The sequence below is a fragment of the Loxodonta africana genome, chromosome 19 (assembly GCF_030014295.1).
Source record: "Loxodonta africana isolate mLoxAfr1 chromosome 19, mLoxAfr1.hap2, whole genome shotgun sequence".
In the NCBI taxonomy this organism is placed as follows: Eukaryota; Metazoa; Chordata; class Mammalia; order Proboscidea; family Elephantidae; genus Loxodonta; species Loxodonta africana.
Genome location: NC_087360.1, coordinates 62,584,469 through 62,611,139, shown reverse-complemented (window position 1 = coordinate 62,611,139; position 26,671 = coordinate 62,584,469). Strand labels below are relative to the sequence as shown.

General features: G+C 37.0%; 1 protein-coding gene across 6 annotated transcripts in view; it reads right to left on the bottom strand.

Moving 5' to 3' along the window:
- The window catches only part of NSD3 (nuclear receptor binding SET domain protein 3), a 107,480-nt gene that overhangs the window by 44,499 nt on the left and 36,310 nt on the right, over positions 1–26,671 (bottom strand). For all 6 annotated transcript variants that reach the window (XM_064272800.1, XM_064272802.1, XM_064272801.1 and 3 more), the window contains exons 2-6: positions 24,485–25,203; positions 11,751–11,822; positions 11,282–11,444; positions 4,059–4,213; positions 1,744–2,259 (exon numbers count right to left, since the gene is read on the bottom strand). In XM_064272800.1, the coding sequence (XP_064128870.1) occupies positions 1,744–2,259; positions 4,059–4,213; positions 11,282–11,444; positions 11,751–11,822; positions 24,485–25,159 (1,581 nt within the window). In that variant the 5' untranslated portion in view covers positions 25,160–25,203. The remainder of the gene's footprint in view (positions 1–1,743; positions 2,260–4,058; positions 4,214–11,281; positions 11,445–11,750; positions 11,823–24,484; positions 25,204–26,671) is intronic.

Sequence of the window (26,671 nt, the reverse complement as noted above, 5' to 3'; positions counted from 1 at the left end):
ATTATTGGGCTATATTCTAAAATGTAGAATGAGATCATGGAGAAAAACCAATTTGTCTAAGTCCAAGTGATGAAGATCACTAAAAATGAACCTGCACCACATAATTTTCTGTCAAAACCAAAGTACTTTCTGATTCTGAATAGTTATCTCCCTTTATACACATCACAGTATGAGAACTCTAGTTATTTTCATTTGGTAAAGTGCCCAACTACACAGATAAAAAATCTCAACACGTCTTGAGAGACAATATTCTTACATACAGAAATACACCATTCATGGTGACCAAAATGTGTACTCAATAAGCAAATGGAGCAGGCAGAAGGCAGGTCAACTGCAATTCTGTCTCATTTTAGGTATTTTTAACCCAAGGAAATAGAAGGAGTGGTTTCTAAATATATATATATATATATAAAAGGTTCAGATTTATTGTGGATTTCCTTTCAATACCACTTTGGGAGTGTGTGTGTAAGACAAAGTTTGATTTGTATATCCAGAAGCAGGTAAAACTGCTCCAAGAATGCAGGCAATTTGCAGTAAAAAAAAAAAAAAAAAGTACAAAGTATTCATTTGCTATTCAAAGATATCAGGAGAATCAAGTAGGTACTGCAACTTAAAAGTTTTCCAGGTAGTTTGGTGTAGCTGGTAGTTGCCATCCAAGTCTGCCCCAACTCACGACGGTCCCATTTACAAGGGAACACAACACTGCCCGGTCCCGTATAGCCCCATGATTAGTTATAGATTGGACTGTTGTGATCCACAGGGTTTTTTCCACTGGCTGATTTTCAACGTAGCTCACCAGGCCTTTCTTCCTAGTCTATCCTAATCTGGAAACCCCACTGAAACTTGTTTAGCATCATAGCAACATGCAAGCCTCCACTGACAGATGGGTGCTGGCTGTGCACAAGGCATATAAGGTGCATTCCCCAATGGAAGGCAAGAATTCTACCACCTTTGAGGTGGGCTAATCAACCAGCTGCCATGGAGAGAATTCCGACTCATGGCAACCCCACACTTCGCAGAGTTGAACTGTGCTCCACAGGATTTTCAAGGCTGTGACCTTTTGGAAGCTGATCACCAGGCCCGTCTTTCGAGGTGCCTCTGGGTGGATTCGAACTGCCAACCTTTCAGTTAGTGCTATCAAGTGCTTAACCCTCTGTGCCACACGTCAGACCCCCCAAGGCTGACTGAAGAATGCACTCAGTTTGAAGAGGCTATTTTTACTTCAGCTAGAGAACAAACACAGCGCTGGTATTTCCCTAAAATGCAGTGAGACATCCCACACTAACATGGGCCCACCAAACAGCTAGTGCAACCAAACAGGTCAGCAGGTCCAATTATCACAGTGGCTTTTCAGACAACAATTAGTTCAGATAACTGACAAAAATGATTCAATATGAAGCACATTCTGCAACTAAGACTACACAAACTAAAAACAGGCAAAGTGTCCAGTTTTTTTCACAGCTTCAGGGAGCTAAGCTCAATTTTGGCTGCACAGCTCAAGATTAATATAGTGCAGATGGGATACTACAAAGGGAAAAAACAAAACAAAGAGAAAAAAAAAATAGCTCTTTTGCCTATTCTTTTTTGCCCCGTCTTAAACAGAGTACTTGACGCAACATTTCAAATGCAGTGGACACAAAGGATATTTAAATTATATCTTTCTGTTGGTTTTTTTTTTGTTTTTTAATGCCGAGGTTGATTATTTATTAAATACCTTCCACAAAAACACAAAAACGGGAATACCTTTGTTGAATAAACAAATTGGTCAATAAATTTCCCATCTCCTGTGGCATTCTGAAGAGCAAACACTTGTTCAATTTTCACAACAGGAGACATGTTACACTTCTGCAGATCCAGGCTCCCTTTGTGCATTGTAATGGAAGCTGGTAAGGATTTCCTCGCTGCTGCTGTTTTCCACGCTATCTTAACAGGCGGTGGTTCCTCCTCTTCCACGCTCGTGTGCCGCCTCTGGCTGTGTCTCCGAATTTCAGTACTTGATGGTGAGGAAGCCGCCTCCCCTGTATTGGTCTGTTCTGTCTGAGTGTTCGGCACTGATCTTGGTCTCCGGGTTTTTTTAACTTCGGCTTTGGAGGCAACATTCTTCTTTGCTTGAGATAAAGCTTCCTCAGGCTGTTTATCAATATAGATAAAAGTATACTGTTCTATTCTTTCTTCTCGAGTCATTTTCAATGCTTTCTCTGCATGGGCAATGCCAATATCCCACTGAGCACGTTCTCTCTGAGGCCGGGGTTTCCGAATCTTCAAAAAAGATACAGGCATTATCAAAGATACTTTAATAAGTACATTTAAATAAATGCATATTTCTCATGTGATCCTGTTACCTTTTCAGGTATATATGAAATGAATACTTTCAGATTCTTCAGTTAGGGAAGTGAAATGTTCTGTATCTCCATAACTTTGCTAAATGAGTATCACCATGAGGTGACATGAAGGTCTACTCCCAAATATCTATCCTTCCTTTGCTGACTACTCTGCTGGACAAGTCTCCAAAGAGGGAAACATCCTTCTTTAGACATCATATTTATTTTAAAAAACTAGCAATAATAAGGGCAAAGGGAAGAAAGAATAGAATGCAGAAATAATTTCAGTGTCCAGTAAAGCACTAACATTAAAAATGACACCCCAAAGGAGCCATTTCTCCCCCATATTAAGGGGAAAAGGATAGGTCAAGGGACTACAGAGATCATAACAAAGGCAACTGGCAGAGAGCCGGCATTTGAAGCTGTGCTGCTAGTCTGTATCCTAATGGAAACAGGGGCCAGAATGCAGTAAAAGGAGAAAGTCCTGAGAAGCACGTGAAAGCTGACAAGACACAGGAGAGCAGCCATCCATGTGAGAGAAAAAATAAACTCAAATCACAGTTTCTATAGGTCTCCATGTCTCTATGTCCAGGGTTGATCAGAAGACTTTGAATTGGCAAGAGAGATTAAAAAAAAACTTTGAATTGAATAAAGGTGTGTGTATGTGTGACGGCCAAAGCAACTGGGAATTATCCAGGGGACTAGACCGACATAGCCAGAAATTAGCTGATAAAACTATGAGATAGTATAGTATACACTGGATCAAACCAAAACCCACTGCTATCGAGTCGATTCCAACTCACAGCGACCCTATGGGACAGAGTAGAACTGCCCCATAGAGTTTCTAAGGACTGCCTGGCAGATTCAAACTGCTGACCTTTTGGTTAAGCAGCCATAGCACTTAACCACTACGCCACCAGGGTTTCCATACACTGGATACTGATATATAAATCTGTAAAATCTAAGTCTGATAAAATGAATCAAAATTCTGCAATTAAAATTTAGCTTTCAAAATGTAAAAAAAAAAGACAAGCCTCTGAATCACAAGAGACTCACACTAAAATTAGCTGAGCTTAAACATCTCAACCAGACATTATCAGAAGTTCATGTTAAAACTCTAAAATATCCACCACCACATCAAACGTATTTCACTTCATCCTAGTTTCATCATTTGTATGACCTTGTTGGTCCAGTCACCTAAGCTTTCTGTGCCTCAGTTTATCTGCAGAAATTAGAACAACAGTATCTATCTCTTACAGGTTGTTATGAAGGTTAAATGAGTCGATAATATAAATGTAATGCTTAAAACAGTGCTTAGCTCACAGTAGGTGCTCACTAAATATTTCAAAAAGTGTACTTTTAGAAAACATTTCTGCTAAATAAGACTTGAGAGGAATTATGACAAGATGCTTAAATAGAGAGAAGGATAAAAATCCCTGACAAAATTTACATTTCCCGAGCATCTAGTAGGCTTACGCACATTAATTCAACTCACAATAGAATCTAATCTAACATTGCATCATTAAACAGGCAGGCAGCGTTTTTAATAGTACTATAACATTGTTTATGTAGCATAAATTGATAAATATTTTATAAAATTATTAAAACTGAATGGAACTTAAAGGAGCTAAAATAAATCATTCTAACAATTGTCTGAATTCAAGTATGGAAAATTCTACTAAATTATTAAGACCTTTAGAAACCATGCTAGACTAATACTAATATGTTGTCAGTTACCTTTTGTTTCTCCGAGTGATTGCTGGCTTGTTTGGTTGCCTCAGCCAGTAATTCTTCATACTGCTCATGACCTTTATACTCCCGTACCCGCTTCTCATGGACCCATGCCCTCTCTGGCTGGTTGCTAAAAAACTGGACGTGGTATTCTCGGGCACCTGTAAGTAAAAATTCTTATTAATAACTCAGAACATAAACATCCCTGTATGTTTTGCCAAAAATATGAAGCTAACCCAGGTTCCTCAGTATTACCCTTACTAAAATATGTATGTTTTAGACTGTCCAAAGCCATAATCCAGCATTTACCAACTACATAAATAATACCCAGACCCAGTGCCGTCGAGTCGATTCCGACTCATAGCGACCCTATAAATAATAACAAATAAATAAATAAATAATAGCTACTATAAAAACCACCCCCAAATGATTAAAATTAATACAGTAAATTTTAAGAGAAAGAAAAATAGAAATTTGCTAATTATCGGATTTATTACTTTGATTATACAAATCTTTTTTACTTGCTTCAAACCTTTTTATAAATCAATATGGGTGCAAATAAACAATGTTGCCCTAAGAAAAATGTATGTTTCCTTGGACTTTTTAAAAGTCAACTACTAGTCAAACTGCTTTTCTAACTACACAAAAGTATGGTATGCAGACCATTGGAGGGGTGTGTGACTGGGTGGGGGGAGTTTCTGAGGCTCTTTCAAGGGTCCCGCAAGGTCAAAACTATTATCATAATAATACTAAGATGTTATCTGCCTGTTTCACTATGCTGACATCTGCACTTGACAGTGGAAAAGCAACAGGGGATAAGACTGCTGGTATCCCTGCAGAAATAAAGGCAATGAGTGGCACCAAACTGCACCAGTGTCCCTGTAGCCTTCACAGCCATGCACGGGCAGTTAAGAAAAAAAAAAAAAGTTTCACTTAATAATGAGGCAGTAAATATTAGTTTTCTTAAATCTCGACCCTTATGTATGTGCGTTTTTAATATTCTGTGTGACAAAATGGGAACCATACATAAAGCACTTCCGCATACTGAAGTATGTCTTGAGGAAAAGTACTTGTGATCATTTGAGCTGAAAGGTGAACTGGCTGCTTTTTCACGTAACACCATTTTTACTTGACGGAATGACTGACAAACTATGGTGATATGAACCTGGGTATCTGGCAAATATTTTCGCAAAAAAGAACAAAGCAGGCTTGTCATTTCGAGGGAAACAACTGATAGTATTTGTTGCCAATATTAAAATTTCAACTTTCAAACAAAATGTAGAATTTTGGAAAACTTGTATTTGTCATTATGATCTTGTCTGCTTCCCAATGTTCAAAAAATTTTCTGATAAAATAATTGGTAATATTAATGAATGTGATGTGTATATAGGAACATGTCAACATTTGGGAGCGCTGCATGACTCAGTAAGCCAATATTTTTTAAACAACCAGTGCATGATGTTATGAAATCAGGCAAGGTAAAAGACCCATTCAAAGTGCAAGAAAGGCTTTTGCAACGGATTTTAACATAACGAAGTAAAAAAAGTCACTGGTCTGATTTCAGATTCCACATTGTAACTAATCTTTAAGAACCAACAACTTGTTGAGTTTTGGTGTGATATCAAAGAAAAATATTCACAATTACCTGAAAATGCTATTAAAATAACTCTTTATTTTTGCCAACTAAAATTTTTATACAGTTATGTGAGGCTGAATTATCTTCATCTACTTCAACCAAAACAATAAATCATAACAGATTGAATGTAGAAGCAGACAGGAGAATTTAGTTGTTTTCAATTAAGCCAGGCATTAAAGAGATATGCAAAAATATAAGACAATATCATTCTTCTCATTAATACTTTTGTTTGAATGTTATTTTTCATAAAAATTTAATGTTAACATTTTAAAATGAGTTAGTAAATATTTACAAGTTTTCAGTTTTAATTTCTGAGACTACTGCCCTGCGATACTCCATAAACCTTAAATCAAAACTACCCCAAGGTCACCTTTTAGCTCATAAAATAAAATAAAAAGAGTTATAAAATCAATAAATAATAATAAAAAATAAATAAATGATAGTAAAACAATAACAAATAAAATCATAAAATAAATAAATAAATAATAAAAGAATCCTAAAATAAAAGAATAATAAAAAGAATATTACAAGTGAGAACTGTGTACCTTTAAAAATCATCTGTATGGGACCAAATGGCCAACAATTACTTTAAGGCAAAGACAAAACGTCCAAAATGGAATTAGTGAGAATGTTGACACGTTGTGAAAAATGTAACCAATGTAACTAAACACTTTGTGTAGTAATTGTTAAATAGGAACCTAATTTGCTGTGTAAATTTTCACTGAAAACACAGTAGAATATTACTTTTTTAAAAAAAATATGAATAGATATAACTCGCATAAAAAAAAGCTTTTTGGAATACTCAAATTTTAAGAGTAAAAGGGGTCCTGGGACCAAAATATTTGAGAACTGTTATTCTAAAGCAGTGCTACTCTGAAAACATGATTCCCAGAATAAGTCAGTCTGCGAAAAAATTAGTACACAAGTTATGAGTATGTAGAAACTATGACAGCAATTTGACATTGCTGTGACATTGAGAAGCATGATCAGGGGTCTTGTAGTAAGTATTTTTTGGGGGGAAGAGGGCCTTTCATTTTTTTAACAATTAATTTTTATCGTATTTTACAGAAGTATTGGCCTTAGGTGACAGACAATTAAAAAACAAAAACAAAAACTAGTCCTTTACCACAGGTAGTTCCTGCTCTGGAGAAGAAAGTATCAGGTCAAGAGAAAAATATGGGAACTGGTCTTCTCTGGGGATCCAGAATGTGGGTGTAGGCTTAAGCTGAATTAATTATCTGAGATCAACTATATCTTGGATTCGATAATTTTTACTTTTATTAGATACTAATGGGAGATTGGAGTGCCTGGGTGGCACAAACGGTTAATACGCTCTGCTGCTAACCAAAAGGCTGGCGGTTTGCGTTCACTCAGAGGTGCCTCAGAAGAAAGGCCTGGCCATCTGCTTCCAAAAAACCAGCCACTGAAAAACCTTCAGAGCACAGTTCTACCTGGACACACACAGCGTAGCCATGAGTCAGAGCTGACTCAATGGCAACCAGAAAAAAAGGGGGGAGGTTATCTAAGGAATTATTTCAAAATCAGATTATTTCATTTGTAAAATATCCCATGAGAAGAGAGAACAAACACACATACAACTCGGCTTTCCATATCATCTAATTTGAGAAGGAAGAGCCAACCTCAAATCTGATTATAAGTAATCAAAGGAAATTTATCAAAAGTCCAAGGGTTTTCAAAGAGAAAAACAGAAACACAACCTAAACTAGTGAGTCTGGAGAATAGGGTGGTAGGTATAGGTAACAGCAGGGTTAAAAGAACACAGATATAATCTGCTACAAAAAGTCAGTTATTTATTCAGAAGCAAACAGATCACAAGGACTAAATTATATTCCACAACATGAAAACTGAAGCTCACAATTAACACAATCTCATTTTAACCTGCATTTTCAACTTCTTCCTCCATTAAATCATTTACTAAAGATGAAACAAATCAAGTATTTGCCCATTTGCCGGCAGTCTGTTTGCTGGCTGGAAAATTATAGGAGTGAAATGAAAACCTAGAAACCTGAAAGACCAGTAAACAAGCACATCTGTCTCTGAAGAATGAATCAATTTTCCAGAGAAAAATGTTAAGGAAATATTTTATGTAAGAAAAATAATGCAAAAATAAAACCATCTAGTTTCAAGCTAAAAAAAAAAAATCTTGTTAGAGGTAAAAGTAGCAACAGGTATCATGTGACACCATTTCAAACTCTGAGTAAAAACCGTTGTTTACAATATGCATAGAGAAAAAGAGCTACCCCCAAAAGCTTAATAGTAGCTACGCATCTGGAAGATGTGAACATGGAACCTTTTGCTTTTCACCATATAAATTTCTGTAAAGTTTGACTTTTCCCCAATGAGCCTGTAATATCTTTATAAACAGAAAAAGCGTTTAATTTTTAACTTTTAAACTTCAAATGAGACCTAAACAATGAAATACAACTTAAAATATAGAAATGTGATCCAGAACTTCTTTCAACATGAGCTTACAAAGAATTACTATGTCTTTATGTATGAAAACCGTTAAACATGTTTTCCAATGGTAAGACCCTAGTAACAATACTGAGTAACAATATGGAAACAATTATTACTACATATAGCTCAGATAGATTTTACAAAGGGTCTCAGATAATGAGCCAAACAAAATGCTTCACTGGCATCACGTGTGGAACATAATTAACAAAACTGTTTCACGCCTTTTTTTTTTTTATTTTAAAAAAAACTGTCCGAAATGATTCCATTTAAGAGTGCACTGCAGGTCCATACAATGGAATACTATCTGGCAATAAAAAGGAATGAAGTGCTGATTGATGCTACGACAGGATGACCCTCAAAAACATCACGCTGAGGGAAAAAGCCAGACACAAAAGGCCGCGTGTTGTATGATCCCATTTATATGAAACGTTCAGAACAGGCAAATCTATGGACACAGAAGTAGATCAGGGATTGCCCCAGGCTCGGGGTGTGGAGGTGGTGGGCAGTAGGGAGTGATTACTCATGGATATACGATTTCTTTTTTGGGGTGAGAAAACATTCTAAAATTAGATTGTGGTAATAGTTGCACAACTCTATGAGTGTACCAAAAATCACTGAATTGTACATTTTAAATGGATGAATTTATGGTATGTAAATAATACCTCCATAAAGCTGTTATTAAAAAACTACTGCTGAAGAAGAGAAAATTGAAAAATTAATCAGAATATGATCTTTTTTTAACCTAAATTCTCAGATTTCTGATCTCTTCAGTAACACAAAATCAGTTTTTCCAGCACTAAAGGAGAAGGAGTTTGCCTAGGGGTACCAGACCAGGTTTTAAAAAAAAAAAAAAAAAAAAGGCACTGCCGTTGAGTGGATTCAGACTCATAGCAACGCTACAGGACAGAGTAGAACCGCCCCACAGGGTTCCAAAGAGTGGCTGGTGTATTCAAACTGCTGACCTTTTGGTTAGCAGCCGAACGCTTAACCACTGCACCACCAGGGCTCCACCAGACCCAATTAAGCTCATTAATAAAACTAAATTTAAATGCTTTCTTTGAAATACAGATGGTACACAAATTGTGCTTTCATTTGTATCCCATTAAAAAAAAATCTGAAATTAGCAGGTTTTCATAAAGTAATTAAATGTGTAAAGTCTTTACATAATCTCAAAAGGATGCTTTTCTAAAAGGAGAGAATTTAAGTTCACAACTCTCACATGATGGAATTTCCTAGACAGCTCTGGAGGCCCAGATATGGACATGAATTGTTTAATCTAAGAAGGCTTGGTCCTCTTGGGAAATCCCTGTTCCTTTTTCTTCCACTGATAGAACCACAGATTGCTAGAGCTGGAAAGGACTGAGAGATCACTAGTCCAATACTCTTGGAATACACATGAAAGAACTAGGACTGCCTCCCTGCAAACTCTAAATTATGACCAGGAGAATTCAATGACTTTCTCTTTAACATACGTTTAAGAGCTGAGGTTAGGGAATAAGATTCCTTTGAGACCCTATTTACTATCTGAAACACAGGACAATAGTAGCTATTTCATATTTTAACTGTTATGAGGACTGCATAAGAAAATACATAAGAATTGCTTAACACAGTGCCTTACACAAAAGTAAATATTCAACAAGGCTGATTTTTTTACTTATGCACCATTGATGCTGCCAAGCAGGTTAATCAGCTTTAATCAGCAGGTTATAATGACAAAATGATAACCAAGCTGGACTGCCTTCCATACCAGGACAGATTGCTGGTGAGGTACTACAAGGTTACAGATATGGCCAATCTTATCACAAATCCGACTTGCCAGACATGAACAGACACTTTTTCTCCTCCTAACAGTGGACAAGGACCACGACAGAAAGCTTAACACGAGAGAAAAACAGATACAAAGTTGTCACAGACAAGAAAGAAGGATAATCCATAACCCACACACAAGAGAAAGTTCCTAAAGCAAATATCTAGAAATAAGTTACAAGCTCGAACCTTCCTTTAGCTATTAAGCAAGCTCGTTCCAAACGCCAGAACTTAGAAATCCAATCCACATCATATTTTGGTCAAACCCAGTAAGAGGAATAGAGATAAAGTTAGAATACACCTCTCCTTAATGATTTTTATTAACACTCCTAGGATAGGATTCTATGTTACATAGCTAGATTTAAGCTATACTTGTATGTCAGATCAAATTTATAAGGATGTGCGCAGCAAACTTACAAACTGAAAAATGTAATGGAAGTGGAAAAAAGCATTCAGCAAGATTTATCAGGATGAAATGCAACTGTCTGAGAAAAAATTACTACCCAACCCAGAGGAGTCAATGATGAAATAAAAATGTTCAAAGGCGGCTCTGGTCCAAATACCTATTAAGCTCATATAAGGTATCTTACCTACCACTTAGCCATCTGCTTTCTTTTGGAAATATGAAAGTCTTTAAAAAAAATAAGCTTGAAAGAAATTATAAAGCAAACAAAAGATGTTATAAGGGAAAACACAGCCTAAATCAGTTGTAGAGGCTTTCCATCAAGTTAAGGTGACCCTAATTATTTCCAAATCAAAAACTAAACCAGTTACTATAGGGCTGATTCCGACTCATGGCAAACTCAAGTGCGTCAGAGTAGAATTGTGCTCCATAGGGTTTTCAATGGCTGATTTTTTGGAAGTAGATTGCCAGGCCTTTCTTTCAAGATGCCTCTGTGTGGACTTGAACCTCCAACCTTTTGGTTAGTAGCCGGGTGGATTAACCATTTATACCAACCAAACAAAACAAACAAAAAAACCCAAACCCGCTGCCATCAAGTTGATTCTGACTCATAGCAACCCTACAGGACAGAGTAGAACTGCCCCATACGGTTTCCAGGGAGCACCTGGCGGATTCGAGCTGCTGGCCTTCTGGTTAGCAGCTATAGCTCTTAACCACTACGCCACCAGAGTTTCCTTTATACCACCCAGTGACTCCATAATTATTTCACTAGTCATTACAAACTGATACAGATCAATATATGCATTTTTGTGTCAGAATACAGATTATCTGTGTATTCTTACATTCATATACAACATTTAAATTTTGTTTTTCTTTACTTCCAATGTTTTACTTAACATTTCTTACCTCTTGTGTTAATTTTGGTATGAACCTCAAGCTGGGGATCACTTGAAACCATACAAGGCCACCAAGGATAGGTTCCCACCTTAGACCAAACAAGATCGCCAACCTGGAACTTAACACCAGTGGACACTTCTGTTGTTGGAACGGGAGACAGTATTGGCTGAACCTATAGGAAAAGGTCATAAAGTTTCATTAATGGAGAAATTAAAACCCCATCCGAAATATCAAAAATAGGATTGATAGTTTCTGTGGCTGAATTCTTTTGTTGATAAGGCATCTTGAGAACTCACATGATCAATAAAAAAAGGTCACAGATTTGAAGAGGAAAATAATTTACTGAAAATATCTAGTTCAGTGCAGCTTCTGAAATAAACATATACAGAACTATAATAATACAATGTGTTGCAATTTAATCACTTCGCATTCTTCTTAGACCATATTTGGCTAGGCAGTATTCAATAAAGCAACTCACCAGGGTTTCCTCTTTTAGTACTGGATCTTCTCTTGGTTTTTCTGATACAATGTCAACCCTCTCATTTGGTCTCTAGGTGGAAAGGTATAGGTGAGTGGAATAAAATGGCAGCAAAACCAAATACTAATGACATACACAAAAGGAATCAAAGAAAACTAAATAGCAAAGAGAATAAAGGCCATTTATTAACTGAACAATACAGAGTAAGAACACAACTTACACAGTTCATGTAATGTCTTAACATTCCTTTCCCATTCCACATCGGAGCTATATCTCCCATTTCTTATTCTGTTACTTTTTAAGTCTAATTTCTAATTAAACGGGCAGCTTTTTTTTTTTTTTTAATTTTTATTTTTAACCTATTGGAGTGAAGAAAAATGGGCACCCTGAGACTGCTAGTAAGACAGAACTTTTCTAGAGAGCAATTTGGCAATATGTACGAAAAGCCTTTTTGATCCAAAAAATCCACTTCTAGGAATGCATACTGAAAAAGCATTGAGAAGTATATAAAATATAAATGTCCAGAGATATGTATCCCAATGCTATTCATAAAACCAAAATATTATGAACAATCTAGATTTTTTAAAACTCAAGAATTAGTTTAATAAATCATAGTATAAATAGTGCACTAATATAAGTTTTTAAATGACATGTGAAAATAACAATACAATGTTATTCGAAAACGGGATATTGCAGAACGATTTGTATAGTATGATTCCAATCTTGAAAAAAAGCAAAGCACAGAATAAAAGACTACAACGGTACAACCACTATGGAAAATGGTATGGCACTTCCTCAAAAAGCTGGAAATAGAAATACCATAGGATCCAGCAATTACACTCCTAGGCGAATATTCCAGGGAAATACGAACAGTGACACAAATAGGCACATGTGTACTCTTGTCCCTTGCAGCATTATTTACAATAGCAAAAAGGTGGGAAAACCGAGGTGTCCATCAACGGATGAACGGATAAACAAAATGTGGTACACATACACAATGGAATATTCTGCAACAATAAAGAATAATGATTAGTCTGTGAAACATCTTTTAACAGGGATGAATCTGGAGGACATTACGCTGAGTGAAAGAAGTTAATCACAAAAGGGCAAGTATTGTACGGTATCACTTTTATAAAAACTCAAGAATAGGTTTAAATGCAGAAAGCAAAGTTCTTTGATGGTTACCAGGGATGGGAGGGGGATGGGGGAGACTCACTCACTAGATAGTAAAAAAAAAAATAAAAATAATTTTTTTCTGACAAGTGTTAATTCTGGTGAAGGGAAAGGCAATACACAATATGGGGGAAGTCAGCACAACACGACGAAGGTAAATGAAGACACTGAGGTACACAAGAATCAAGGATGACTACCGTAAATGCTATAATATAAACAATTCTGCAACAACAGTTATAACAACCAAAAATTTTGTGAGTGGTCATACAGGTAGATACACATGCTATATCGGTGAAAGACAGTGTGTACACGCATCCACATATAAGTACAGCTGGGGGCATTTGTACAGACATATTTGTATGTGTTGCACACATATTCATACATATAATAGAGCATATAGAAGGTTTTTTTTTTTTTATAGAAGGTACAGTTATGGAAACTTCTTAGACATATCCAAACACCTCGTGGGACTGAGTTACTGGGCTTGAAGGCTAAGGAGCATAGTCTCAGGGGACATCCAGGTCAATTGGAATAACAGTTCATAATGTTCTACATCCTAGTTTGGTGACCAGTCTGGGGTCTTAAAAGCTTGCAAGTGGCCATCTAAGATACAACTACTGGTCTCTTCCTGTCTGGAGCAAAGGAGAGTGAAGGAAACCAAAGACTCAAGAAAGCAAACAGTCGACAGGACTAATGGCCCACGTGAACCACAGCCTCCTCTAGCCTGAGACCAGAAGAAATAGATGGTGCCAGGCTACCACTACCAACCGCTCTGACGAGGGACACAATAGGAGGTCCCAGTTAGAATGGGAGAAAAATGTGGAACAAAACTCAAATTCATAAAAAAAGACCAGACTCACTGGATTAATAAGAGACTGAAGGAACCTCCGAGACTACCGTCCTAATTCACCCTTTTAACCTGGAACTGGAGTCACTCCAAGTCATCTTTCAGCCAAATAATAGATTAGGTTATAAAATAAACAATAACACTCATTAGGAATGTGCTCATTAGAATTGCTCAAAAGCAAAAATGAGAAGGCAAAGCGGGGCAGGGAAACTGGAAGGATGGAAACCGGCCAGGCAGGGTGGAAATGAGGAGAGTGCTGATACATTGCAGGAATAGCAAGCATTGTCACAGAACAATGTGTGTATCAATTATTAAATGGGAAGCTAAGTCGCTGTGTAAACTTTCACCTAAAACACAATAAAGTGTTCAAAAAAAAGAAAGGCTACAAGGATATAAAAGGTTATCACCAGGAGATGGACTAAGTGATATTATTTTCCTTGTGCTTTTCTACATTTGCCATAGTGTCTACAATAAACATTACATTCTCTAAGCATAAAACTCACAAATATTTTATTAGGAAGTGAATTTCTACAACCCTTTAGGAAGGAATTTGGAAGTATCTCTCCAAATTCAAAATAGGTACACTCTTCAATCCAGCAATTACATTTTAGGAACCTATCCTACAGAAATACACAAAATGAAAAAAATTTAAGTAGAGGGATGATAATTTCAGTATTAACTGATGTCGGCGATCTATACATCTATCAAAACCATTCAACTTTTTATTTAAAAATAATCTGTATGTACCTTGAAAATATTTGGTACCATATACACCAAATTGGTAATAGCAGTTATCTCTAGGGAGTAAGATCAGGGAAAAGGTAAGGAAAGGTCTTCTCTACTTTTATCTGAAGTTTCTGTAAAAAGCATATTACTTATATAATCTAAAATATTTCTAAAATTTCTCACTTGACAGAAAAAAAATAATTTAGATGGTTTAAAAAGAGGGAGCGTAGCCATTAAATTTGGTCTTAATTCTGCTAAAACAATGTGGCTAGTTCTAGAAGCTACTTAAAATTATCATTCAATTAACTCAAGATATTTAAGACACTGTTATAAAAAGATTTTTAACTGTAAGCAAAATGATATTTTATGTAAGCCAGGCTAATATCCCAAACCCTAAGTACCAATAACTCATTCAAGTGCCTATGACTTTCCAGGCAGAGTTCTAGAAGCTGGATATACAACGGTGAAACAGATGTGATACCTGACCTCCTGGAGCAAATAAAAAACACGAATGAACACTCAGAAAGTAAGTGTTATGAAGAAAAATAATGGGGTGTGTGTGTCCATGGTTAGATAAAAATTGTAGTCTGAGACTCAAAGGAAAAGGCATTAGTTTGAGGAAAAGAACACTCCAGTAAGAGAGAGTGACATGTATGAAGCCCTTGAGGTTAAGAAAGTTAGAAACTTTAATAAGGTCAGTACATGAGGCAGGGCTTGCTTAGCTGCCTCCAAGGAGGCAAGAGGTTACAAAATGAGAGCAGAGAGGTAGGCTAGATTATGAAAGGTTTGTAAACCATGTTGAAGTGCTTGGGTTTTATTTTAAGTGCAATGAAAAGCCACTGAAGAAGTTTAAGTAGAACACTAACATGCATCAATTTATGTTTTAAAAAGATCATGTTGGCTGTTACCTGAAGAATATTTTGGAAGGGAGCAAGAGTGGAAGCAGAGTTTAATTAGAAGGTTACTGTGGTAGTCCAGATGAAAAAGATAGTGGCAGCTTGTTGACAAGCACAAAATTAACTCATCAGATTCTTGTGTGGTGGTACCATGAATATGCAATCTGGCAGGACACACTACTGAGCAACTTAAGGAAAGAAAAATGTATATTCAGATGAACAAAATTTTTTTTCCCTGATCATTAGAGTAATAACAAAATAGTTTAGAAATACGGCTTGCATAGATCCACTGGGTAGCTTTATCTCAGTCTACAGATGTAGCTTAATCCTTCAAAAAGGCTTCTCATTCCAGTCAATCTATAGCAGGAAGACAAGGCCACCTGAGGAAGCACACATGTCGCCAAGAAAACAAGTCGCCCTCCAGCACACGATCTTCATGACGTCTAGATCATAGAGATCTCTGTAACTCCTTCTGAAGGCAGATAGATAAGAAATCTTTACGACATTCTTCTCCTGTAAGAGTTGATCTGAAACCCATGCACAGTTTTCCCTTTCTGGATTAAAGACGGGGTTTCCTTCAGAACCTTTTTGTCATTCAAATGTCTTTTTTTCTTTTTTGATGCTTGTTTTTAATTTTTGTGGTGAAGTGGAGCTACAAACATAGCGTTACAAGCCAGGTATGTGTGAATTTGAGTCCTGGCTTACTAGCTCTGTGGCTTTAGGGAAGTCACTTAACTCCTCTGAGCCACAACATTTTTTTTTCCCTATAAATTAGAAATGATAATATCCATCTTTCAGGGTGGTTAGAGAATTAGAGATTATACAGCGAGAACAATCATTACTGGTGAGTCTTCAATAAATGCTATTATTACTGGAAACAGATCAGGCCACAGAAATGAAAGCAAATGTTCATGAATGATAATGTAGGTTCCCTTGTTTTCCAAGTGGTGTCGTGGGGTTAAGGAAACGGAGACTGTACTTAAAACCTTTTTATTGTGAAATATATACCACACATACAATGCCTGAACCATGAATGTGTAATTTAACGAATTTAATAACAATAAACACCTGTGTAACCATCACCCAACATACCAGCTTTAAAAAAAAAAATACTTCAAAAAAACATTTTATGGAACTATAACATACATCCAGAAAAGTCCCCGAATCAAAATTGTACAATTCAAAATAATTTCCACAAACTGGGCAAATCCCTATAACTGTGGTCCAGATAAAGAAATAGGATACTTCCAGCATCCCCCCAGAATCCTCTCTTGCCCCCTCTTTTCACAACTCACCCCCAGCAGGGTAACGCTGCCACTCTCCCGGCTTCTCACATAGTACACGAGTTTGCCTGCTTCTCAACTTTATACACACAGAACCATAGAGTGTGCACTCTCTTCTTTAGCTCAGTATTACACTTGTGATATTCATTTTTTAAAAAGTCTATTTATCATGGAAAATTTCAAATGGACACACACACACACGCCAAAAAAAAAAAAAAAAAAAAACGAAACCCACTGCCATCGAGTCAATTCCAACTCATAGCGACCCTACAGGACAGGGCAGAGCTGCCCCATAGGTTTCCAAGGAGAGCCTGGTAGATTCGAACTGCTGACCTTTTGGTTAGCAGCCAAACCATTATGCCATCAGGGTTTCTAAATATACACAAAGGAAGAAAAAGGACAATGAGCCCTAATACGTCTATCACCCTGGTTATAACCACCCTTAACTCACTTTGTTTCATCTAAATTCCCACCTAATTCCCTTCTGTCCCAAAACCACTAAATGATTTTCCCCAAACATCCTGCTATTTCATCCAGAAATATTTCAATGTTTCTTTACAGGAAATGATTCTTTTTGTCACACCTAAAAATTTAACAGTACAAGTCATAATATCAATATCCTGGGATCCATATCTCTCCACTGTCTCATAAGTGATGTTTTGCAGTTGGACTGTTCACAGCAGGATCTGAATAAAGTACACACGTCTTTTCTTAAATGCCCAGTTGTAAGAATGTGGTCTGTGCTTTGTGCTGAAATATCTGAGTGGAATTTCAGGGGTTTTTTGTTTAATTTTATTGTGCTTCAGGTGAAAGTTTACAGTGCAAATTGGTTTTTCATTCAAATATTTTATACATAAATTTTTTTGTGATGCTGGTTGCAATCACTGCAATGTATCAGCACTCCCCGCTTTTCCCTTCCCACCCTGGGTTCTCAGTGTCCATTCATCCAGTTTTCCTGTCCTGCCTTCTCATCTTTGATTTTGGGCCGATGTCACCCATTTGGTCTCACATACTTACCTGAACTAAGAAGCAACTTCCTCATGTGTGTTATTGTTTGTTTTATAAGCTATCTAATCTTTGGCTGAAAGGTGGACTTTGGGGGTGGTTTCAGTTCTGAGTCAGTTCTGAGTTAGTCTGGGGGGTTCCTCCAGTCACCGTCAGACCAGTAAGTCTGGTCTTTTTTTGTGAATTTGAATTTTGTTCTTCATTTTTCTCCCTTTCTGCCCGGGTCCCTCTATTGTGATCCCTGTCAGAGTCCTCGGTGGTGGTAGCCAGGCATTATCTAGTTCTTCTGGCCTGAGGCTGGTGGAGGCTGTTGTTCATGTGATCCATTACTCCTTTGGCCTTCTTCATTCTTCTTTGCTCTGAACATGCTGGGACCAACAGATACATCTTATATGGCTACTGTCAAGCTTTTAAGACCCCAGGCACTACTCACCAAAGTAGGATATAGAACATTTTCTTTATGAACTATGTTATGCCAATTGACCTAGACATCCCCCAAGTCAAAAGTCTTGTCTTTTTATGTTTTGGTTTTTCGGCTTATTTCAGGTTTTTGGTGGTTCCTTCAGGATAGTTTGAAACACTGTTAAAATGATAGTAGCAGCCTGGGATAGAAAGAAGCCCAAGAAGATTTATTCTAAGTTTTCTACACTATATAAATAAGAGAAAGAAAAAGAAGTCACATAAGGACATTGCAATGATAGAGAGGAAATACATGTTGTAAAACGTGCTAATGTGTGAGCAATACGGAAATACTGGTAGGCTTTTTGAGACTGATTACTTTGAGCTCAAAAGAAAGAGGAGAAATCAAGAGACAGCATAGTATCACAAACACCAACTGAGAAGAGGAAAAACTCTGAAGAAGAAATGGTCAATGGAAGACAATGTGTAGGAGTTAAGAAAACTAGAGTCAGAAAATGACAATAGATAAAATAGTATAAAATCCATTTTCCTTCAGTATTTTTCACAGGATAGCGGCAAGTTTAAAACAGATTTAAATCAAGGAGGAGCAGAGGATACCTTTACTGGTACTAAATACTGTTGCTCTGTTAGGAAGAGAATGCATCAGGAAAAAAAGATGACAGTAAGTTAGCACTCCTTAATGTTGAATTCATCTTAATTTTAAACTACGGTTTTATGAGTATATACCACTCTTCTATATTTTTAGGTGATTCCACATGGAAAGACCTATTTTCCAGTTAAGAATCACAGTAAGTTTCTTAAACAGGAAAAAAATATGTAAGAGAGCACCTAAAATGAATTACATTATCCTGAATAAAGTCCTTCTAAAAAACATTTGGTCTAGCACTTTTATTAAAACTCAAAAAATTCATTAAGATCTACAATATGCTACCAAGCTGCCCATCAACGGATGAGTAGATGAATTATGGTATATTCACACAATGGAATACTATGCATCCATAAACAACAATGATGAATCTGTGAAACATTTCATAACATGGAGGAATCTGGAAAGGCATTATGCTGAGTGAAATCAGTCAGTTGCAAAAGGACAAATATTGTATGAGACTATTATAAGAACTTGAAAAATAGTTTAAACAGAGAAGAAAATACTCTTTGATGGTTACAAGAATGGGGAGGGAAGGAAGGAGCCGGGTTTTCACTAATTAGATAGCAGATAAGAACTATTTTAGATGAAGGGAAAGAAAACACGCAATACAGGACAGCTCAGCATAACTGGACTAAACCAAAAGCAAATAAGTTTCCTGAATAAACTGAACACTTTGAAGGCCAGCATAACAGGGGCAGGGGTTTGGGGACCATGGCTTCGGGGGACATCTAAATCAACTGGCATAATAAAAACTATTAAGAAAACGTTCTGCATCCCACTTTGGAGAGTGGCGTCTGGAGTCTCAAATGCTAGCAAGCGGCCATCTAAGATGCATCAGTTGGTCTCAACCCACCTGGAGCAAAGGAGGATGAAGAACACCAAAGACACAAGGTAATTATGAGCCAAAGAGACAGAAAGGGCTACATATACCAGGGACTATATCATTCTGAGACCAGAAGAACTAGATGGTGCCTGGCTACAACAGATGACTGCCCTGACAGGGAACACAATAGAGAACCCCTAAGGAAGCAGGAGAGCAGTGGGTTGCAGGCCACAAATTCTCGTAAAAAGACCAGACTTAATGGTCTGACTGAGACTAGAAGGACCCCGGAGGTTATGGTCCCCAGAACTTCGGTTAGTCCGAGACAGGAACCATTCCCAAAGCCAACCCTTCAGACAGGGATTAAAAAAAAAGATTAGACTGGACTAAATGATAAAAAAGGATACTGGTGAAGAGTGAGCTTCTTGGATCAAGTAGACACATCAGGCTATGTGGGCATCTCCTGTCTGGAGGGGAGATGAGAGGGGGTCAGAAGCTGGCTGAATGGATACGAAAATAGAGAGTGGAGGGAAGGAGTGTGCTGTCTCCTTAGGGGGAGAGCAACTAGGAGTATATAGCAAGGTGTATATAAATTTTTGTATGAGAGACTGACTTGATTTGTCAACTTTCACTTAAAGCACAATAAAAATAAAAAAAAGATCTACAATATGCATCAAATCCAGCAGAATTTCAAACTCTTAGTAATATTACCAAAATAAATTTTAAAACATTAAGCAAAATCATAGTCACTAAAAGAACAAAAGACTTACGTAAATATTAAAAGCAACAAGAAAATTTTTAAAGGGAATAACTTATTCACACTTTATTCTTTTACTTTCTGAATACCTGCTTAAGTTAATGGTCTTAAAAACTAAAAAATGGGTACAAAAAGAACATCTTGGAACAGTTTCTAAGAATTTGAAAGCCTAATACTCTGAGACGAGAGAACTAAACATCACCTCTGATTTAGTGTTAATGGGACTCATCCAGCCACTTGGCTTTTTATAAGTGGAAATGGCAAACTAAGAGTTAACGACACTAGCCTCAGTGGATACGCCCATTGAAGAGCAGCTGATGGTTGGTCAAAGACTGTTGTTTGAATAGGGCCTATACTCACATGCCTGAGGCATTACACCTGCCAAGTAGGAAGAAATGCAGAAACACTTCCACATGTTTCTAATTTGGCGGGAAGAAAAACAGCTAAAGCAGCTTTACAAAATATACAATTTCAGTAGTGATCTCAGGTCTCCTGCTGCCTAGATATTTGGACACACTTTCATTGTTGAGAAGATATACTTAGGTTGTTCCAAGTAACAGTCGCTATTTAGAAGGCTAAACGGCTCTGAATTGGGAGGAAATACTCGCAGACCAAGTATTTAAAAAAAGAGCAGGTGAAATCTTTAAAGTGTGTTATTTTAGATGAAATTTTGTTGACTCAAAAGAGAACCTATGAATGGGCTTTTAAGAAATACATATTACAAAAAAAACAAACAACAAATCCAGCTCAAGGACAATCATTTCAAACTGTTTTCCCAAGCACCGTTTCCATTACACTTCCTTGAGGCATCATGGGGGAAGAGGGGGGCTGTGCTTTGGAGTCAGGATTCATCTTCACGTCTACGCCCTCCGTGACGTTAAACACCAAAGGCTTGGCCCACCAGTGACAACCAGGAGGCACAAAGTTATCAAAAATTAAAACACTGAAGCCGACAGTCCTGAAGTAAGCAGTATATATGTTTTTCAAGTTCAGGAAACCCAGTTAAAAATATGTAAGATTGTATTAGGAAAACATTCTGCATCCCACTTTGGAGAGTGGCATCTGGGGTCTTAAAAACTAGGAAGCGGCCATCTAAGATGCATCAACTGGTCTCAACCAACCTGGAGCAAAGGAGAATGAAGAACACCAAAGACACAAGGTAATTATGAGCCCAAGGACAGAAAGGGCCACATAAACCAGAGACTATATCACCCTGAAACAAGAAGAAATAGATGGTGCTCGGCTACAGCCGATGACTACCCTGACAGAGAACACAACAGAGAACCCCTGAGGGAGCAGGAGAGCAGTGGGATACAGACCCCAAATTCTCATAAAAAGACCAGGCTTAATGGTCTGACTGAGACTAGAAGGACCCCGGTGTTCATGGGCCCCAGACCTTCTGTTAGCCCAAGACAGGAACCATTCCCAAAGCCAACTCTTCAGACAGGGATTGGACTGGACAATAGGATAGAAAAAGATGCTGGTGAAGAATAAGCTTCTTGGATCAAGTAGACACTTGAGATTATGTTGGCATCTCTTATCTGGAGGGGAGATGAGAGCGCAGGGGGGTCAGAAGCTGGCGGAATGGACACGAAAAGAGAGAGTGGAGGGAAGGAGCGGGCTGTCTCATTAGGGGGAAAGCAATTAGGAGCACATAAGTAAGGTATATATAAATTTTTGTATGAGAGACTGACTTGATTTGTAAGCTTTCACTTAAAGCACAATAAAAAAATTTTTTTAAATATGTTAAGATTGCAATACAGATTAATTTGTACACATCACTGGTCATCTGTAGAGCAACAGCAGGACACTAACGACAAAGCAAGAGCCTTGGGCACTCTAGCGTTAATGCACCCTTGTCAGAGCGGAGTAAGACTTTTATGGTACCCATCTCTTAAACTGGTAATTGCCCCCATGTATGATAAAATTTTAGTTAATCAAAATTCAACTAACACGAATTTAGCTTGTCACTTTACTTTCTGAAAGGAAGAGGAGGAGAGGAAGAAAGGAAGTAGAGGAAAAGAAGTAAGAAAGAGAATAAGAGGAAGAAAGAAATGACAAGGAAAAAATACTGGATTTTTCCCTCAAAACTCAACTTCCAGACAATGGTCTTAGTCATATTCAGAGCAATCAATGCCACTTTCCACATCTGTATCTTCAATCAAAATTGATGTTCCTTTACTCCAAGATGTGGTAAGATTCTAAACAAGCAAACAATAAATTATGCCCAGCATAATTCACTAGAAAACAAAATTAACCAAAATTCTTACATTATATCTAAGTATTCTAATCCCTGGGTGTAACAGTTAACTAAAGGTTTAAGTGACACAAACAGCCAGGCATAGCAGATAACCATTAAACACAGAATTGGCTTTAAATCTCATTGCACATGACTACTAGAAATATCATTGCCCTGATAAGCAGAAAGCAGATATGAAAAATAAACAGACTTTTTATCCTGCCTCTAACTGCTTCCAATCCTTTTTCTATTTTGAGATATATTTTTAACTAACTTTATCAATAAAGGCAGAAAGTCTAGCCTAATAAGTAAAACTGGATATTCTCCTATTTGCCGGATTCTCCAGAGCAAAAGCAAGATCGACCGTTCTCAGGAACTAGTTAAGTTAAAACTGAATTTAAGTTTTACGCATTTTGTGATTCCCAAAGGGCAAAGTGCACCTTGTATCTCTCCATTGCAGTTGTAGGAAAGAAATATCACAATGAATATATCTGGAGCGCAAAACACAATTTCTCTCCTTCTATTAATTCATTTACTCAATAACAGTCAATACAAGATACTCACATGAGCTAGGTCTTATGTGTGTGTGCATATATGTGTGCGGGGGGTGGTACTTAATAAATGGCATAAGAAATTAAAAAGCATTTCAGAAGTCATTCAGTTCCCAAGCCTTAATTCACGGAAGCAGAACTATGACACCTGAATAGCTAAAGTACCCTGGTTTACTCTTTTTCTCTTTACCCAGTTTTATTTTTTTCGTAACACTTGATACTAGATGAGCTTACGTATGTAGGTGTGTGTGTGTATATATGTATGTATGTATTTTCTGGCTCCTCTCACTAGAATATAAGCACACTTTCCTTTTCATTCATTGCCATACCTTCAATTCTTAGAACAGTGCCTGGCACATCTAGGTACTCAATATTTGTTAAACGAATAAAAAGAAAACTATGGAAAAATGAGGAAACACATTGAAATGGCACACTGAGACTTGTGAGAGTCTAGAACCACTGTGATCCTTACTCTAGAAAAAGATCACATTTGAGTTATATGACGTAGTGGAATTTATTAACAAACACACAAAAAAAGGTGAGTTGGTAAGAAGCAAATATTTCTTTAAACAGAAGATAACAAATTAACATATGCAGGCATTCCAGATATAAAAGCAGGCAACTGTCAGAAAAATATATTAATTTTTTTCTTCCCAAATTAAATGTCTAGAAAACATCTGCAATTCATATAATGTATGAGAATACCAACTAAAGGCTCTTCATTCAAGATACGATTGATTTGTTATATGCTAATACTATTATTATTATTAAGCAAGTCAGACTGAACCCCCAGATATTAAAAAATTCAGCAGTATGCACTTTAAGTTACCTATAAAGGATGACTTCTATAAAAACCGCATCTGAAGTTTTAATCAATATATATAAGTACTAAACCTGATTTTAATGAAAAGATTTCCTCTATTACTTCAGGTTATTTTGTAATGAACACATTAGCAATGAGTGTTAAATCTAAGCTATACTGGCAAATAAGCTGATCTAAAATAATAATAATTTTAAAAAACCAATATAATTAACCATCTTCTCTTTGTCTTCCATCTTCATCTTCAAAAACCAGGAACTGATTTTAAGCAAGTAAGAATAATGAAGGCTATTAGAACAAAGAAACATGCAGCAAGATTCCTAATGTGACAGGTTTTAAAAGTATTTCTTAACTCTAATGATGTCCATTAATCTATTCAACAAATACTGACTCAGTACCAATTCTAATATCCCAAGCACCTTGCTAAGGATTAGAAGAAATTATCAGAAAATATTTATATCTGAAGAGATAAAAACTGAAAAGGTCTTTTGGGACTTCCTATAAATGTGAAAGATTACAAAATTTTTCAAAAAGATGTTTCAACTTACATTTTGTTCCTCTGGTTCTAATTTGGGGATTTTGTGTGACTTGCGCTCTTCAGATCTAGATGAGTCATGCTTGTTACTTTTTTTCCTCTTTTCTTTCCTGCTTTCATGCTTTGACTTTGTGTGCTCACTTGCCTGTACTTCATTTAAGAGGTCTCCACAAAGGGAAGACTCGAACAATTCCCTGCCATTCTGGATAGTTTTGGTTATTTTTAGTTTAATTTCAGGTGAGCCAGTCTTCTTTGGAATCACAGTTTGTGGTACCGAAGGAGGAGGTGGTGGCTGTGGGGGGGAAGGTTTTTCCAGAATTTCATGTGGTCTTGTGTTTGGAATTTCTGTGTGGTAATAGTCAGTGGGGGTAAAGTTTCTAACTGCACCAAAGCCATTTGCTGACCCATTGGGGTACTGATTATATGGCTGGTATTTGGTCTGAGTTTCATACATGCTGATTGATGGTGGATAACCATTTGTGAGTGGAGGAAGATCTTCCGTTGTAGGTTGGTACTGAAAGCCTTGCTGCAAGGTAGCTTCATACTGTGTCTGGCCACCATCTTCAACAATGTCACTGTTGTTATCAAAGGCATCCTCCTGACGGATGTTAGCGGAGTCAATGAGTTGAGGTGGTTGCTGAATTGTGTTTCCCATGATCCCTTGCATGAAAGAGAAAGAGAAATCCATTGTTCTGCTCCAGCATCCTTAATTTTCCCTTTCTCTCATCGGGCCTAAAATTTTAAAAGAGAGGATTAAAAGGTGTTAATATCCTTACAGACTACCAGTTAGTCAAATGAAAAAGGATTCATCTAAAATGTTCTGAACCCAATTTTCATATCCAGATGTGCACAGGCACTAAATATTTCTAAAACAAAGTAACCAATACAATTCTGACACAAGCTAAATACCTTTTATCTTACATGCTTATCTGTTTGAAACTCTTAATTACTTTCACAACAACTTTGGCAAAAACATTTTATCCTCTTTGAAAAAAGGCAAAATAGCTTGACATTTCTGTTTCCCAAGTTAAAGGTTATATGTTTCAGGTTAAAACTGGTATTTGCAAAATAAGCAGTGTCTCAACATATATAAATTAGGTTCCATATAAGCTTCCTTTAAATTATCCATGTTTTGTCCAGTTTTTTTTTTAATTACAAAAATGATATAAAATCTCATTGCAAATATTTTAAATACAAAAGTAAAAAGGCCTATTCCTCTCCCCACTCCACCATTCCTAGTCTGCTATGCCACAGATAACCAAATCTTTCCAAATCTTTTTCTGTGTATTTACACAGAAAATAAATTTTATTCTATGATTTGCTTATTTAACTTAACAATATATTCTAGATATCATTCTATATCAGCTTGCATACACATCATTCTTTAAATGGTTGCACAGTAAACAACTGGGGTAAACAAAAAAAAAAAAAAACCAAACCCAGAGCCATCGAGTCGATTCTGACTCATAGCGACCCTATAAGACAGAGTAGAACTGCCCCGTAGAGTTTCCAAGGAGCGCCTGGCGGATTTGAACTGCCGACCCTTGGGTTAGCAGCCGTAGCACTTAACCACTACACTACCAGGGTTTCCAAACAACTGGGGTATCTACCATTATATATTTAACCATTTGTATACTGATAATCATTCAGTTGTTCACAATTATTTGATATTATAACAGGTCTACAGTAAACCGTTTTGAAACTATATCCTTGTGCATATATGTATTCTCATAAGTCCAATTTGACATTTTGTTAGATACCTCAGAACTGTTCTATAAGCTGTGCTGTACCAATTGACATGCACACCAATAGTGTATCAGGGCGTCTGATTCTCTACACACTTGCCAGAATCCAGTTGTTTTTAACCAGTAGTATCTATAGCAGAATCATCTGGGCGTTTTTAGAAAATACACACGTCAGGGTCTATCTCCTCAAGATTCTGATTTAGTAAATCTGGGATAAGGCCTGGGGCATGAGTATTAACACCACATCCCAGCTGATCCGGATGTACACTCGTGGTTGGGAATCACTGCATTCCCTCTTATAATTCCCACACCTCTGCTATAAGGTGCCCTAATTTGCCCACATTATGTAACAATGTTATGATGATATAGATAAGCATCTATCAGGAAATGCTACAAGACCACACCGTCTTGTCATAAGGGTTGCCAAGTCCACATCTCAAGACAGCGGCTTAATG